The 16,191-nt window shown below is 41.5% G+C and overlaps 2 protein-coding genes and 1 long non-coding RNA gene across 3 annotated transcripts in view; 1 reads left to right on the top strand and 2 right to left on the bottom strand.

Moving 5' to 3' along the window:
* The window catches only part of zswim5 (zinc finger, SWIM-type containing 5), a 58,341-nt gene extending 53,756 nt beyond the window's left edge, over positions 1–4,585 (top strand). The window contains exon 16 of the mRNA XM_058066294.1: positions 40–4,585. Coding sequence (XP_057922277.1) covers positions 40–902 — 863 coding nt within the window. The 3' untranslated portion in view covers positions 903–4,585. The remainder of the gene's footprint in view (positions 1–39) is intronic.
* LOC131125106 (uncharacterized) lies at positions 4,333–8,629 on the bottom strand. Its single transcript, XR_009128975.1, has 3 exons — positions 8,282–8,629; positions 7,677–7,798; positions 4,333–7,597 (listed from the first exon to the last, which is right to left on the bottom strand). It is a non-coding gene; the product is annotated as an uncharacterized LOC131125106 (long non-coding RNA).
* Positions 8,630–9,132: 503 nt separating this feature from the next.
* urod (uroporphyrinogen decarboxylase) lies at positions 9,133–16,144 on the bottom strand. The gene is made up of 10 exons (XM_058067345.1): positions 15,703–16,144; positions 14,977–15,089; positions 14,821–14,900; positions 13,667–13,729; positions 13,346–13,543; positions 13,104–13,265; positions 11,796–11,930; positions 11,366–11,466; positions 10,067–10,133; positions 9,133–9,951 (listed from the first exon to the last, which is right to left on the bottom strand). The coding sequence occupies exons 1-10, from the start codon at positions 15,723–15,725 to the stop codon at positions 9,787–9,789; spliced, it is 1,107 nt and encodes a 368-aa protein (XP_057923328.1). The 5' UTR covers positions 15,726–16,144; the 3' UTR covers positions 9,133–9,786.
* Between the last annotated feature and the right edge of the window lie 47 nt (positions 16,145–16,191).

The raw sequence follows: 16,191 nt of genomic DNA, 5'->3' as shown, positions 1-16,191 counted from the left end.
AGCATCGCATCACATAACAAGCGTCCGTGTCGCTCTCAGGTCTCCGTGCCCTGGTGAGCATTCTCCAGAGCTGGTACACGCTCTTCACACCCACCGAGGCCACCAGTATCGTGGCGGCCACCGTCATGTCGCACAACACCATCCTGCGCCTCAACTTGGACTACCCCCAGCGAGAGGAGCTGGCCAGCTGCGCGCGGACGCTGGCGCTGCAGTGCGCCATGAAGGACCCCCAGAACTGCGCCCTGTCGGCTCTGACGCTCTGCGAGAAAGACCACATCGCTTTTGAGACGGCATATCAGATTGTGATCGACGCCGCGTCCACGGGGATGACGTACTCGCAGCTCTTCACCATTGCCAGGTACATGGAGCACCGAGGGTACCCGCTGCGCTCGTTTAAGCTAGCCTCCCTCGCCATGACTCATCTGAACCTGGCGTACAACCAGGACACGCACCCGGCCATTAATGACGTCCTTTGGGCCTGCGCGCTCAGTCACTCCCTGGGCAAAAACGAGCTCGCCGCCATTATCCCCCTTGTGGTGAAAAGCGTGCACTGCGCCACGGTGTTGTCGGACATCCTGCGGCGCTGCACCATGACGGCGCCGGGCCTGGCCGGCATCCCCGGGAGGAGGAACTCTGGGAAGCTGATGTCGACGGACAAGGCGCCTCTGCGGCAGCTCCTGGACGCCACCATCTCGGCGTACATCAACACCACGCACTCTCGGCTGACGCACATCAGCCCGCGCCACTACGGGGAGTTCATAGAGTTCCTGAGCAAAGCGCGCGAGACTTTCCTGCTGGCGCAGGACGGCCACATCCAGTTTGCCCAGTTCATAGACAACCTCAAACAGATTTACAAGGGCAAGAAGAAACTCATGATGCTGGTCCGGGAACGCTTCGGTTGACCCCTGCCAAACTTTTTTTATTTTTTTTTATTATTTCTATTTAAATGTTTATTTGTTTTTCCACTTCTTAAGTTGAGCCATTTGTTGAACATTTTGTTTTTAGCGTCCAGTGTGGTTGTTTAGTTTCTCGAATGTGAACCAGGAAGTGTTGCCTCCACTTCACCGACAACCCGTTTTCCACTGCAGCCGACATTGGCGCTGGTGCACAGTTCACAGCTGGACTTGAACCCGTGTGGGCCATGAGCAGGCTCTACACCCGATTCTTTTTCCATTGTCATGGTATCGTTACATCACAGGGGTTAGCGATTTAATATCAACTCATTCGCTAGTGGACATTACCTTTAGCCAAAATAAACGACTATACCAACATAAACAACATAAAAACATGAAAATTATTTATTTACAAATATAACACCATTTGGGGGCAGCACGGCGGTCGAGTGGTTAGCGCGCAGACTTCACAGCTAGGAGACCAGGGTTCAATTGCACCCTCGGGCATCTCTGTGTGGGGTTTTGCATGTTCTCCCCGTGCATGCGTGGGTTTTCTCCGGGTACTCCGGTTTCCTCCCACATTCCAAAAACATGCTAGGTTAATTAGCGACTCCAAATTGTCCATAGGTATGAATGTGAGTGTGAATGGTTGGGCAAACTACAGCCCGGGGGCCACATCCGGCCCGCCAAGTGTGTGAATACGGCCCGCCCGTTCTTTCCAAAGTATTGAATTTAAACTTAACATACAACCTTGCAGGGCTGCACGGCCGATGAGTGGTTAGCACGCAGACCTCACAGCTAGGAGACCTGAGTTCAATTCCACCCTCTGCAATCTCTGTGTGGAGTTTGCATGTTCTCCCTGGGCATGCGTGGGTTTTCTCCGGGTTTTCTCCCACATTCCAAAAACATGCTAGGTTAATTAGCGACTCCAAATTGTCCATAGGTATGAATGTGAGTGTGAATGGTTGTTTGGCTATATGTGCCCTGTGATTGGCTGGCGACCAGTCCAGGGTGTACCCCGCCTCTCGCCCGAAGACAGCTGGGATAGGCTCCAGCACTCCCCGCAACCCTCGTGAGGAAAAGCGATAGAAAATGAATGAATGACCACCATTTGGTGCATGCGTAAACCTTCCAATGCGTAAACGTCTGCGTGCTACACTCCATGTAGAGCCTATGAGTCACAGAATTGGCTAATAAATATGGAATTTACTCTCTAACACAGAACGTAGACGGAGGACTCGTGAAAAGAAGTATTTCCCAGGCGATACAAACGGCAAACAACCCTCTGTCAACCTCAACACGGAGCGTGAATTGAAGCCAGCGGGAGTTTAAATAAAGTTAAAACGACGGTTTAACACCCCACTACGCACCAATTCAGCACCGTGACAATGGAAAAGCAAAACCAGTTCTGAACCAGCCACAGTGGAAAAAAAAGGTATGAAGACTTGCGGGGTGGGTGGAGTGGGCGGAATCGCTATACAAGACCCGATAGAAGACAGCCCCAACCCCCCCAAACGAATGTTAAATCCCATGTGAAAAAGTGATAAGATTGTGAAAAGTAGCTTTTGTTGTTATGCGGCGCACCGGCGTACATAAAGAAACCAAACCATTTGTGTTTTTAACCCACTTGAGAGTGTTACTGTCATACCTCCACTGTATTATTTATCAGCTTTAGACAATACACGACTCCAAATATCGACACTACAGTATCATGTGGAAGCGGTTCCGAGTTAATATCTTAAAACTTTTCCATCGTACTCGCAAGAGATGTCGACATTACCAAAAGTGTGCATGTGTCATGGGACGGAGAAGCTGAAATCTGATTGGAGGAGAAAAAATAATACACATACATGCCAAGATTACAGACTGTTGGGAATGAATGAATATGATCTTAATGTGGTAACTATGGTGCGCTCAAGGACCATGGAACAAAGTAGGAAATCTCACCACTTGATTAAAAAAATGCAGCATAAGTAAAGCGTAAAAAAAAAAAAAAACATTTTAAAATGGCGGCCTTTTTAACGGTGATACACACAAGATCATGAATGAACAAACAGAATCGGTGTTACAACTGTGGTGCATTGAAGGACCGTAGAACAAAGTAGGAAATCTCACCTTTTGATGAAAAAGCAGTATAAGTGAAGCGTTAAAAAAAACATTTTCAAATTGTGGGCTTTTTAACAATGATACACATAAGATAATGCATGGACAGAATTGGTGTCACAACTATGGTGTGTTCAAGGACCATGGAACAAAGTAGTACATCTCACCACTTGATGAAAAAGCAGCATAAGTGAAGCGTTTAAAAAAAACATTTTCAAATTGTGGGCTTTTTAACAGTGATACACACAAGATGATGCATGGACAGAATCGGTGTCACAACTATGGTGTGTTCAAGGACCATGGAACAAAGTAGTAAATCTCACCACTTGATGAAAAAGCAGCATAAGTGAAGCGTTTAAAAAAAAAAACATTTTCAAATTGTGGGCTTTTTAACAGTGATACACACAAGATGATGCATGGACAGACAGAATCGGTGTCACAACTGTGATGCGTTCAAGGACCATGGAACAAAGTAGGAAACTTTTTAACAGTGATACACACAAGAATGAAATTTATGAAACAAATACTAGACGTGGTAAATGTAAACACAGACCGTAAACACACCACGCCGTCCACGCTGACCCACTCTCACACTCACAGGATATACAGTATACCGACAATAAATAAAAAAAACACTCCGTACTGTGCGGGTGGGTAAAGCAAGCGCTCCTTTTTTCTCCTGTCTGTGACGTTAACGGCATGTCGGAACTTCCCAGAGTGGGAAAAAAAAACCCATCGCGCACACCTTATCACCCACTGGAAAAGTGCAAAATGTTAGCTGGGGACCATAGCAGCTGCTCTGAGCGTGTACCCGAATACAGTGCACCTTGCTGGGCCACAGCAGGTTATAAATACTCCTTCCGCTCGGGAGTCAGTGAGGAAACGGTAACTCTTTCTTCGGCGGCAGCCAATCATGAGCTATCACAGTCTTGAGTCACTGAGAACACTGAATTCATCACACAGCAGCTTAACACAAATATACAGACATGTACCAATACGAGTATGTTTTCCCCCATTGGGGTACTGCAATGACGTCAGCCTCCCTCTGGTGGACAGAGGCAGAGCCGCCGATCCATTTTTGGACATCCCGAGCTAGCGAGCTTGTTGCTTGATTTTAGCGAATGGGGCGAGGTGGTACGCTCGTCCTGCAGTTCAGCACTTGACTCAAATACCTCTTCAGTACTGTTGTTTATTTATTCATGGTGGTCGGCAGGAGGGTCGGGAAAACAAAAAAAAAAAAAACGGGACATTTTCTTTTCCCTAACAGTTCGTGAGAGGTGAACTGTCCCGCTTCCGTATTTTTTTTTTATTATTTTGCCGTGGTTGCTTTTTTTTTTTTTTGTCTTGTATGTTTTGCTATTGAAGAAACACCGAAGAATGAAAAGGAAAACAAGAGGCTAACCTTAGTTCTCAGGGACATCACTTAAAGAAACAAAACAAAAGGAGAAAAAAAAAGTAGTAGCATTTAAAGTATTGTAAATATGAAAAAGTGTCAATTGAGAAAAATTGTAAAATGATAATTATTTATGATACGTATGTTGTGTTTTGTTTGTGGTGGGAGTGAACTGTTTTGGATGTGTGTGTGGGGGGGGGGGGATTTTTTGTTTTTCTAAGAGCAAAAGACTTCAAGGCATTTCTCAGGTGCTCCTGTGTACATTTCTTTTTGTCCGTTTTGCTATATTTACTCTTATTATTTTTGATTTTATGTTGATTTGTTTTTAGATTTGCAAAGAAAAAAAAAGTCCAAAAAGAAGCGTTTGACTGTAATTGTGTAAAATGGGGACAGATGCTCATGAAACCAGACTATGCAGAACCACTCGGGTGGACTTTTTTAAAAAAGGAGTGGACTGAACCACTATGAACGGAAGGGGGAAATGGGGGCAGCCGAGCCCAGTCCAGCATGCTTTGCGGGTGAAGGATGCACTAACAGCTAGCGTGCTGCAGCATTGGGGAGGAGAGGGCGTGAAAAAAAAAATGCCTTTCTTGACCTGTCAATGTACAAAGTTGATTTTCTGCTTTGTCGCTTCGCTCCAATCAGGACTTCAAAAGCCTTTTGTGTCTTTTCACGCCGTCGTGAGAGACGGAACGAGTCGTTTTTTTAACCTCGCCTTGGGTTTGTACGCATCTATATCCTGGGTTTGTACGCATCTATATCCTGGGTTTGAGACGATGCCGCATCGTCGGGAAGGCGGAAGTTGGGGGTTTTATGTAAGCGTGAGGAACACGAGCCTCAGAAAGAAACGTAAGCAACGTACTCGCCGCGTTCTTACGTGGTTTCCTTTGCCGGTAGCGATGGTTCGTAGTTCACCCGCTCTCTCCCACGCTTTCTTTTCCAACGTGAGGGAATTTTCAAAGTGTTGGTTGCCTCTTTGTGCTACTGATTTGTAATTTTTTTTTTTTTTTTTTTTTTTTTTTTTAAAAGGTATTTCCAGTATTTGCTGCCACAGAAGTATCATAGCTTAACAGCCACATTTTTTTTTTATTTGTCATTTTTTTGTGCAAATTCTTGAGCTACTGTCTATAAAGCGAGAATTTATGACTATTTATGTAACGCTACTACCATTTTATATTGATTTGTGTTGGAAACTCAGTGCTTTTCTATGAATAAAGTGTGAAACACGATTTAATATCGCTTTACTTGGTCATCTTTTCATAGCTGCATGGGTTCATTTAACAAGAAAGTAAAAAATGGTAAAATCAGTAATTTTCCAAGAATTTAGTCAAAATATTAAGCCAAAAAATTGTCATCTAGCGAGAAAGAAAATCCCGTATTAAACGCATTTAAACACCACTGGTGAATTATAATGGCAAATGATACAAGAACACACAGAATCAGAGTCATGGCACACCACTATGATGCATTTGAAACCATAGAACAAAGTACGAAATCTCAGCGCCTGACAAAAAACATTATCTGTAAAGCATAAAGACCTAAAAATGTAATAATTGTGGGCTTTCTGACAGGGGTACATGTAAGATGATGCCTGAACAGATGGAATCAGGAGTCACGCTACACAACTACGGTGCGTTCAAGGACCAATGAAAAAAGTACGGAATGATAGTGCTGGACGAAGCATAAAGATAACAACTTGTCTTTCTAACTGCTACACATAGGATGGAGTCGGAGTCACGGCACACAACTTATGGTGTGTTCAAGGACTGACTAGTTAAGTGTGGAATCTCACAAAAAAAAATTAGAAATGGTGGGCTTTTTAACAGTGATACACACAAGATGATGCATGAACAGACAGAATCTGTGTCACGACACATAACTATGGTGCGCTCAAGGACCATGGAACAAAGTAGGAAATCTCACCACTTGATAAAGCAGCATAAGTGGAGCGTTAAAAAACATTTTCAAATGGTGGGCTTTTCACATTGATACACACAAAATCATGCATGAACAGACAGAATCTGTGTCAAAGCACATAACTATGGTGCGCTCAAGGACCATGGAACAAAGTAGGAAATCTCATCACTTCATGAAAAAGCAGCATAATTGAAGCGTTAAAAACAATTTTAAATGGTGGGCTTTTTAACAGCGATACACAAGATGATGCATGGACAGACTGAATCGGTGTCACAACTGTAATGCATTCAAGGACCATTAGAACAAAGTAGGAAATCTCACCACTTGATGAAAAAGCAGCATAAGTGAGGAGTTAAAAAACATTTTCAAATGGTGGGCTTTTTAACAGTGATACACACAAGATGATGCATGAACAGACAGAATCGGTGTCACAACTGTAATGCGTTCAAGGACCATGGAACAAAGTAGGAAATCTTACCTCTTGATGAAAAAGCAGCATAAATGAAGCGTTAAAAAAACATTTTAAATTGGTGGGCTTTTTAACAGTGATACACTGAAAATGATGCATGAACATTACAGAATCTGTGTCACAACTGTGCTGCATTCAAGGACCATAGAACAAAGTAGGAAATCTCACAAGATGAGCAAAGAGAATCTGTGTCACAACTGTGGTGCGTTCAAGGACTGATGAACATAGCATGAAAATCTCACTGTTTGGGGAAAACCAATATAAAAAATAAAATACACATTATAAAATAAATGTAATACAAATAATGAAAAACTGACAATTTGGTATTTCATTGATGTCTAAACGATACCTAAGCAAGAGTAGTGACATGGTGTGTGTGTGTGTGTGTGTGTGTGTGTTTTTGGGGGAGGGGGGGCGTAGCTGATAAAGAACTGATAGTGTCCATCCCTGGCAGATGATGTACAGCTTGCTGTCTCTCTGGGCAGATTGGATTTTCAGGCCTGCTGATTTGCTGAGAGATGGGGGTCTGGACCACCCTCAAACACACACACACACACACACACACACACACACACAATATATGTACACTACAGTCCAGACACACACACACAATAAAAACATACACACACTTCCATGTTATTCTCCTGTCAGAGCCTTTAAAAGCCATGTGGAAATTGATCTCCATTTCTGAAGACAAAACACACACTCACACACACACACATCGTTCCCAGGCGGCCCACTGACACACAACCCAAGCCTCTTCTGTCCTACCTGACGACAATCATCCACAGTTTTTGTCCATTTGTCTCTCCTATTCACACACTGGGGGTGCACAACAAAAGCCTGTGTGTGTGTGTTTAATGGCGACACAAAAGAAAGACAAATTAAAAAGGCAGCCTACCTTCATTTCATCCTCTTGTACTCCATCATCACGGTGATGAATTGGCGGGTGATGATCAAAGTCAATGGCGGCCATTTTGGCTGAACTCGTTTTTTTGTTGTTGTTGTTGTTTTTTTTTATCCCTGCCAACAAAACACCAAAAAAGGCGAGAATTATTTTCGCCTCAAAGTCCAATTCCCATGAGTACACCCCCGTCAAGCTCATTATTTTAGTTTTATTATCTGTTTTTTCACGGATTCTGCACAACAACAACTCTTACAACAACAACCAGATTTCATCAAATCTGCTTATCTGCTGTTCTTAGCTGCTGTCTCACTGAGGGGAAAAAAAACACTATTTGGGATTAAGTCTCATTTTCCTCCCCAATTCCTCTTTCCATACTGATAACACTCATTTTAAAATAACATTCTTTATTATTGTTATTATTATTAAACCCCAATTTGATATTTGATTATCTGGCCGCTAGCAAGCACAGCATGGGGTGACATTCAGCATCGTCAGCATGACTAAATTTAACATTAATATGTATTCAATGCAAAGTAGGATGTCTATTTCAAACTTTATGACACAATGTAATCAGCTTTCCGTGATTAATGCAGACAAACCTCAGTTTTTGTCGAAGTTTTGTGCCGAAATGTAGTCCAGTTTTCGTAGGAGACCAAACCAAACTAGTCCCTTGGTTCTGCGCTCTGTTGTATCACTCCGCGGAATCGAGTGCCCGAACCCAGCACGTGCTTCACCTGTACTTGTAATGAGTGCCATTGGGGATGTGTGGGTCGCGAACGAAACGGCTCTTCGAGTCGGCTCTTTGAAGCGAACGACGGGAGTCGCTGTTTTTCTCAGCTTTCCATGATTAATGCAGACAAACCTCAGTTTTTGTAGAAGTTCTGTGCGGAAATATAGTCCAGTTTTCGAAGGAGCCAAACCAAGCTAGTCCCTTGGCTTTGCGCTCTGTTGTATCACTCCGCAGAATCGAGTGCCGGAACCCAGCACGTGCTTCACCTGTGCTTGTAATGAGTGCCGTTGGGGATGAGTCGGTCGCGAACGAAACGGCTCTTCGAGTCGGCTCTTTGAAGCGAACGAGGAGAGTCGCCTTTTTTCTCATCTTTTTTCCATTTATTTGTCAAAATATGTGGTGCGGTTGGAAAGCACAGCAGCAAAAAAAAAATAGAAGCTGATACATTTTGTGTTTCTGATCGCAAATCTTCACTGAAAACTCACAAGGATTGTTGTGTTATGTTTCATTGTAAATAGTTGTCCAATTGTTTTTTTTGTATTTTATTGTTTGTTTTTGTGTTACGTGCTGAGCACTGGCATTAGAAATTAATTTTATGCATATTTTGGCATTTTGGTAAGAAGCAACAACAAAAAAACAAAAATCTTGAGGAGCCAGTGCCAGCAATTTAATACAGAAAGTGAGAAACACTGGTGAGTTCATGAAAGAACATACATGTATAGGAGCGTACACGTGGTCGATCATTGATATGTGCCAAGTATCAGTGAAAATAGAGTCTTTTTCAACCAGTGAGTCGATGAAACTGTGAAACTCAAGTCTTTATCAAACACTTGTGAGTCAGTAAGAATCAGTCAAAAAGAGTCAAATAGCATCGACTCAGTGAGAGACACGGGCCGAAGGAGTGAATGTATTGCACATTTAAGAAGATGAATTTGCCTTTAAGAAATGCCTTTAAGAAGATGAATACGTTGACGAGCTGGAGCTCCACTGGTCCACATCTGAGCTCTGGGAACCCGGGTACCACGGTTACGGCACGGCACAGCCTTAATACAGATGTCATGTACTGGAACGTAAATGTGGCAGGAACGAGGTCATCCCATTCAATCCAAAACACATAATCCACCCCCCACCAGATGAAGATATTTCAGATTAAAGGAAAATCTTGTTTTAGGAAAACAGCACTGAAAGGCAACACTGCCAGAATTGCAAGGTGAATTGTGTCATTGCTTTGTTCGCAGAACATCAAAAATGGATTAGATTCGGAAAAATGGATGCTGTTTTCACCATACAAAAAATGCGACTACGTGTATTGTGTTATTTTTTTCCTCTTTATTGACTTTAAAGTCAAATAAAAATGATCCGGCAACTATACGTCTATATCTGCTTGATCATCTGTTTCGAGTGTTGGTGCACGGCCTCCACGAAGGCGCCCACATGTTCTGGGTCCATGTCCGGGTACAGACCGTGGCCCAGGTTAGCGATGTAGCCTCTGGTGCCAAAACCCTCCAACATCTTCTTCACCATGTCTGAGATACGTTCCTAAAAAAAGAATCAACAAAGAAAAAAATGAAGTATTCCTACAAGCGATAACTTTTTTTGAGATTGAACGCACGTGTGCGCCCGACACAAACAGGAAGACTGCGCTGCTTGTTACCTTGGGAGCGTAGAGCGCACATGGGTCCAGGTTTCCCTGAAGGCTGACCTTCCCTCCTGTCCTCTCACTGGATCACACACAAAAACAGAAACATCATTCTTCCTTGCTAGACCATAGAAAACATTCTAAATATGGCTTTTAACATGATTAGAGCTCTCTAGACAGGAAATAGCACCCCTATGATCACCTTAACATATCCCCTAATATAGTAGACATAAAAAAACAAGACATAATAGCTACACATTTCATCGTTTTGGTTAATTCGGACACTTTTATGACTGCAAATACACAACAGGTGTGGATGCTTATTAGACAATGTGATTATTGTACAGGTGTGCTTAAGCTGGCCACAATAAAAGGCCACTCCACAATTTTCAAATGTGTGCAAAACAGCCAACGTTTCTGTTTTTTCCTCCACATTGGAACCAATAAAAATACACAATAACATCGAGTGGTTAGCATGCAGGCCTCACGGCTAGGAGACCCGAGTTCAATTCCGCCCTCGGCCATCCCTGTGTGGAGTTTGCATGTTTTATACCTTTACATCTCTATTTTGCTATTTTCATCGGGTGTTGAGATTTCCCACTGTATTTGGTGATCCTTGAATGCACCATAGCCGTGTGTTAGTTTGTAAAGCCGCAACTGTCAAAACTTGCTGCGAGGCGTTCACTTGTCATTGCAAACATTGCATTGTACGTTTTTGACGCTTTTTTGGAAAATGACGGCTCAAATTTGGCAGTTTAATGTAGCGGGCCATGTAGCGTGTACATGCGTGGGTTTTCTCCGGGTACTCCGGTTTCCTCCCACATTCCAAAAACATGCTAGGTTAATTAGCGACTCGAAAAACAATGTATTACTGTAGGCTGCACGGTGATTGTGTGGTTAGCGTGCGGACCTCACAGATAGAAGACCAGGGTTCAATTCCACCCTCGGCCATCTCTGTGTGGAGTTTGCATGTTCTCCCCGTGCATGCGTGGGTTTTCTAAACCGGGTACTCTGGTTTCCTCCCACATTCCAAAAACATGCTAGGTTAATTAGCGACTCCAAATTGTCCATAGGTATGAATGTGAGTGTGAATGGTTGTTTGTCTATATGTGCCCTGTGATTGGCTGGCCACCAGTCCAGGGTGTACCCCGCCTCTCGCCCGAAGACAGCTGGGATAGGCTCCAGCACCCCCCTGCGACCCTCGTGAGGATAAGCGGTAGAAAATGAATGAATGAATAATAACATCTTCATTAACAATCTTAAAACTTAAAGGTCAAGGGTTACGTGTGTGTGTGTGTGTGTGTGCGTGGTTACCGTGCTGTGCGGGGATCAATGGTCCAGTCGAGCCCGACCACTTCGTAATGAGACTGAGACAAAGCTTCCAGAGCGTAATGAGCATCCTTTGCAAACACGATCTGCTCTCTCACACAGGGAAGCACAAAAAACAAAAACCCACAGCAGTCAGTGGTGGTTCCACTTGTGGAAAACATGACTTGTTGTTGGGGAAATGCTGCCACCTTCTGGTGAGAAAGCATTAGAAGGAGAATGCCTCCTGGGAAAGCAGAGTGTCTGAAGTGAGGGAGTGCTGATGAGAAGCATTGCAAGGCAGATCATTAGAGCGAGTCAACAAAGAGAATAATATAATAATAATAACACTGTGCTGGATGAAGGGCTGGGAGGAGAATACGCAAATGAGCGTCGTCAGGCGAGGGATGGATGCTGGTGCGAAGGCGTCTTTTCTCACCATGGGCACTTCCTGCCGCGCCTCTTTGAGTTTCTCTTTAACACGGCGAGCGATGTCATGAAGGTACGGCAGAGAGAACTCCTGGAACTCCACCGGCCCCAGGATGCCAGCGTGGGACTCGAATACCTGCAGGGCCTGGAGGAGAGCAGAGGGTAGCATGACACGCCAACGCTGTGCAGCGACATACTGGATCGCAGTTCTATTTCTTTGTTTTATGAAAATATGGGAAACATTTTTTTTTAATGTGATTTTTTTTCACTAAAAATAGCATTTTTTCCTGTATATTTTTTTTATTATATGTATTTCGTTTTTCTTCTCCAAAAATAGGCTTTTTTTTCCCTGCTGAATTTAATATATGTTTTTAATATAATGTTTTTTCCATATTAAAAAGAATGTTTTTTCTTGAATTTTAAATAATTAAAAAAAAAAATATATATATATATATATATATATAAAATTAAGATTTTTTTTATTCAAGAAAAAACATTATTATATATATATATATATATATATATATATATATATATATATATATATAATGTTTTTTCTTGAATAAAAAAATCTTAATTTTATATATATATATATATTTTTTTTTTTTTTATTTAAAATTCAAGAAAAAACATTCTTTTTAATATGGAAAAAACATCTTAATTTTGAGAAATATATTAAAATAAAATGTTTTAGAGGAAAAATACACAAGAAAAAAAATATATTTTTAAAATTCAAGAAAAAACATTTTTAATATGGGGAAAACATCTTAATTTTGGAGAAATATATTTAATGTTTTTTCTTGAATTTAAAATATATATTTTTTTCTTCTTTGTGTATTTTTCTCTAAAACATTTTATTTTAAATATATTTCTCCAAAATTAAGATTTTTTTTTTATTATTCAAGAAAAAACATTATTTTTAATATGGGGAAAACATCTTAATTTTGGACAAATATATTAAAATATAATGTTTTAGAGAAAAATACACAAAGAAGAAAATATATATATATATTTACAATTCAACAAAAAACATTAAATATATTTCTCCAAAATTAAGATGTTTTCCCCATATTAAAAATGTTTTTTTCTACAGAATTAAAAAAAATTTTCAATGTATATTTTTTTTCACTAAAATAGGCAGATTTTTGTCAAATTATTTTTATTAATTGATGATTTTTCTCTGACATTATGTCACAGTTTTCCACAAATTATTTGGATTTATTTCTTATATCTCCCTGAAAATAGGCATTTTTTTTCCCGCTGAAAACACGTCATCGTCCCTAAACAGGAAGTAGCATACGGCAGGTGCTAGCATTACCTGGGCTCCGGCTGCCACCTGTCCCAGCAGATAGTCCACGATGACGTCGGTCAGCATCCTCAGCAGCATACGGCTGGCCTCGGGGTGTTTGTACAGCCACCGCTTAGCTTTGGCGTGGGTGGTGGAGCCTCCGCCCTCGATCATGTAGGACATGAGCGTCCACTGCGGAGGGGAGGGCGCACGGATGAGAGGAGGAATCATACTGACGCGGCATCCGCCACGACTGTTTCCGTCGGTCTCACCGGCGCTCCGGTGAAGCCTATGAGCGGGACTTTGCCTTCCATCTTGTGTCTGGTGAGCGTGATGGCTTGGAAAACGTAGCCCAGCGCCTTGTCCACGTCCACTTTTGTACTCAGACGCTGGAGGTCTTCAGGGTCCTTCAGGGGCTGTGGGAATGTAGGACCCTTGCCCGGCACCATCTGGACGTCCATGCCCATGGCCTGGAGGAGGAAGCAGAGGAGAAATTCATCCGCTTAGAAGAAAGCCAGGCACTGACTTGGAATAAATGGCGGTTGAGGTACACAGTACACGCAAGTATTCCCTTGGAGACACACAGCAAATACCTGCGGCACCACCAGGATGTCTGAGAAGATGATGGCGGCGTCAAATGGAAAACGCCTCAGAGGCTGAAAGACGGCAAAAGGCAAATAAAACAGTTACAGACTGAGGAGACATTTTCATATATTCATGTCTGGGCATGTGAGTCTCTCCATGAGTGGGTAGGAATTCCAACCCACTATGACAAACAACAATACGGTATATTTATCATTCAGTCATATCTACTGTACTGTGTGCTATACATCATCCAGTACTGCATCAAGAGCCCTCTGGCGCCCCCAATGGACGTTTCATGTCTTACACACAAAAAGTGAATTTACTGTAATTGAATTATTTCTACTCATACAACCAGTATTTGGGCCACATTGACAAAATATCATCATGTGAGATTTCCTGAATGATAATAATTTACAGGAATAAAGTCGTATATGTAGGGGAACAAAGTTGGAAATTTACAAAAATAAAGTCAAAAAAATAAAAAAATAAAGTCATTTTCCAGAAAAAAAGTTGTACATTTATGAGAAACAAAAGTCATAATATTACAAGAATAAAATAAAAAAATTAAAGTAAAAAAATTATTAATTTTTTATCATGAGTAAAAAAAATTCAGAGACAAAAGTCGTGAATTTACAAAAAAAAGTCTAACATTAAAAAATATAATATGACCAAAATAAGTCATGAATTTACAATTTAAAAAGTTTTAATAAATACGAGAATTTATGAGAAAATTATACTTATTTTTAGAAAAAAAGTACACTTTTTTTTATTTATTATTGATTTTTTTCTTAAATGTATGACAAATAAGGAGTAAAACTACAAGAAAAAAGCTGCAAATGTATTACTTTTTTCTCATAAATCCATAGATGTATTTATTTTTTTATTTCTGAGACAAAAATCATTAATTAAAAACAAAAAAATCATATTATTAAAAAAATCAAAATCCAAAGTCACAAATTTAAATGGAAAAAAGTCTTAAATATATGAGAAAAAAGTTGTAATACTACATTTACGACTCACTTAATTCATAATCACCAAAATAAATCATATAAAAACAATACGGAAAAACAGCAACTAATTGATAGTTAATTTTAATTCTAATTAATGAATGAAGTAATGTCAGTCCCAAGCCCACATGAAGAAGTGCTTCTTATCAAAGTACCTGCAATGTGAGTTCGCAACACGCTTCCGGCGAGCGGCACGTTTCAAAAAAGTCCTTCCCTGCCCTGAACTCACGAAACTCTGCAAACAGGACAAAAGGTCAGTTGTGAGTGACGTGGGCCATAAGAAGAGAGAGTAGAGGACTAGATCCCAGTACCGGGTAGGTATCTTCCAGCCTGCCGCATACACCACACGGGGACGTGCTGGATCGGTTCACCTCGCGCCGCTTTCAGGAAGGTGTCATTCTGGAGTTGGGGGAAATCTTTCGGGCTGGGGGGAAGGAAAAACAGATGACAACAATTCAGTGTTGATTTGAAAAAGGACAAGCACATGGGGGGGCGGGGTTCCTGGGGTTTGGTTGAGCCTATATATCATCCTCAAACGGTAAAGCTGTCTTATCTTAACTCCAGACGCCCCCCCTGCTCCGGTGGAGCCGATAAGGATTGTGAGCATCTTATCGCTTCCCAGCAGCAGAAAGACAGTTGATCCTGAAATGGGAATATATCTAACACACTAGCCTTCATGCTGCACCTCTTTCTCAGTTAGTTCTACGCCACTGAAGAGTTTTAACACATTTTGTTTGATTCCCAACAGTGCAAGAACGTACATATGCTAGCCTTGTTCATAAAGGGGACTGACGCTTGTTATCTAAAAACAATGGTAAAACTGAATGAATACTGTAGCAATGTAAAGGTTACTTTTAACAGTCACAAAGAAAAGAATAATGGCACAAAACAAATATTTGACATATAATTATTTCTTAACAAGTTGATAAAGCATAAACAAACACAAGTCATGCTCTCATAACAGTGACCGAGGACTGTTTTCATAACATTATTAGCTAAGGGCTAGCAAGCAACAACTAACAATAACAACTACTTACACAATTAATTCGCCCTTGCTCATGTTGGTAGAGTTGAGTAGCAGGTAGGCTTTTTTTCCTTTACAAGATGTCCAATCAGACGTGAAGCTCCTAAGCCAACATTTAAACTCCCTCAAGTCTTCCTCACCAACTGTCACTCACTGGGCGCGGCCATCTTGGACCCACGTGACCATACCGGAACCCGTACTGGCTTCAAAATAAACTAGCCCCTCGCGAACATCGGTTTCTGAGCTCTATAATGTTCACCAAAAACGGAGAGCTCAAAATCCTCAAATCTTGTTTTTTAACCCCAAAAAAGAGTCGAGGAGCAAGCAGGCGTTTCTTTACAAGATATCCAATCAGACGCCAAGCTTCGCGGCCCACATTTAAACTCCTTCAAGTCTTCCCCCTCCAATTGTCACTCTATGGGCGCAGCCATCTTGGACCCACGTGACCATACCGGAACCCGTACTGGCTTCAAAATAAAACTAAAATGAAAACAATACGGCT

This window comes from Doryrhamphus excisus, chromosome 3 (assembly GCF_030265055.1).
Source record: "Doryrhamphus excisus isolate RoL2022-K1 chromosome 3, RoL_Dexc_1.0, whole genome shotgun sequence".
Classification (NCBI taxonomy): domain Eukaryota; kingdom Metazoa; phylum Chordata; class Actinopteri; order Syngnathiformes; family Syngnathidae; genus Doryrhamphus; species Doryrhamphus excisus.
The sequence above is the reverse complement of the archived record's forward strand: the minus strand, read 5'-3'. Positions and strand labels throughout refer to the sequence as shown.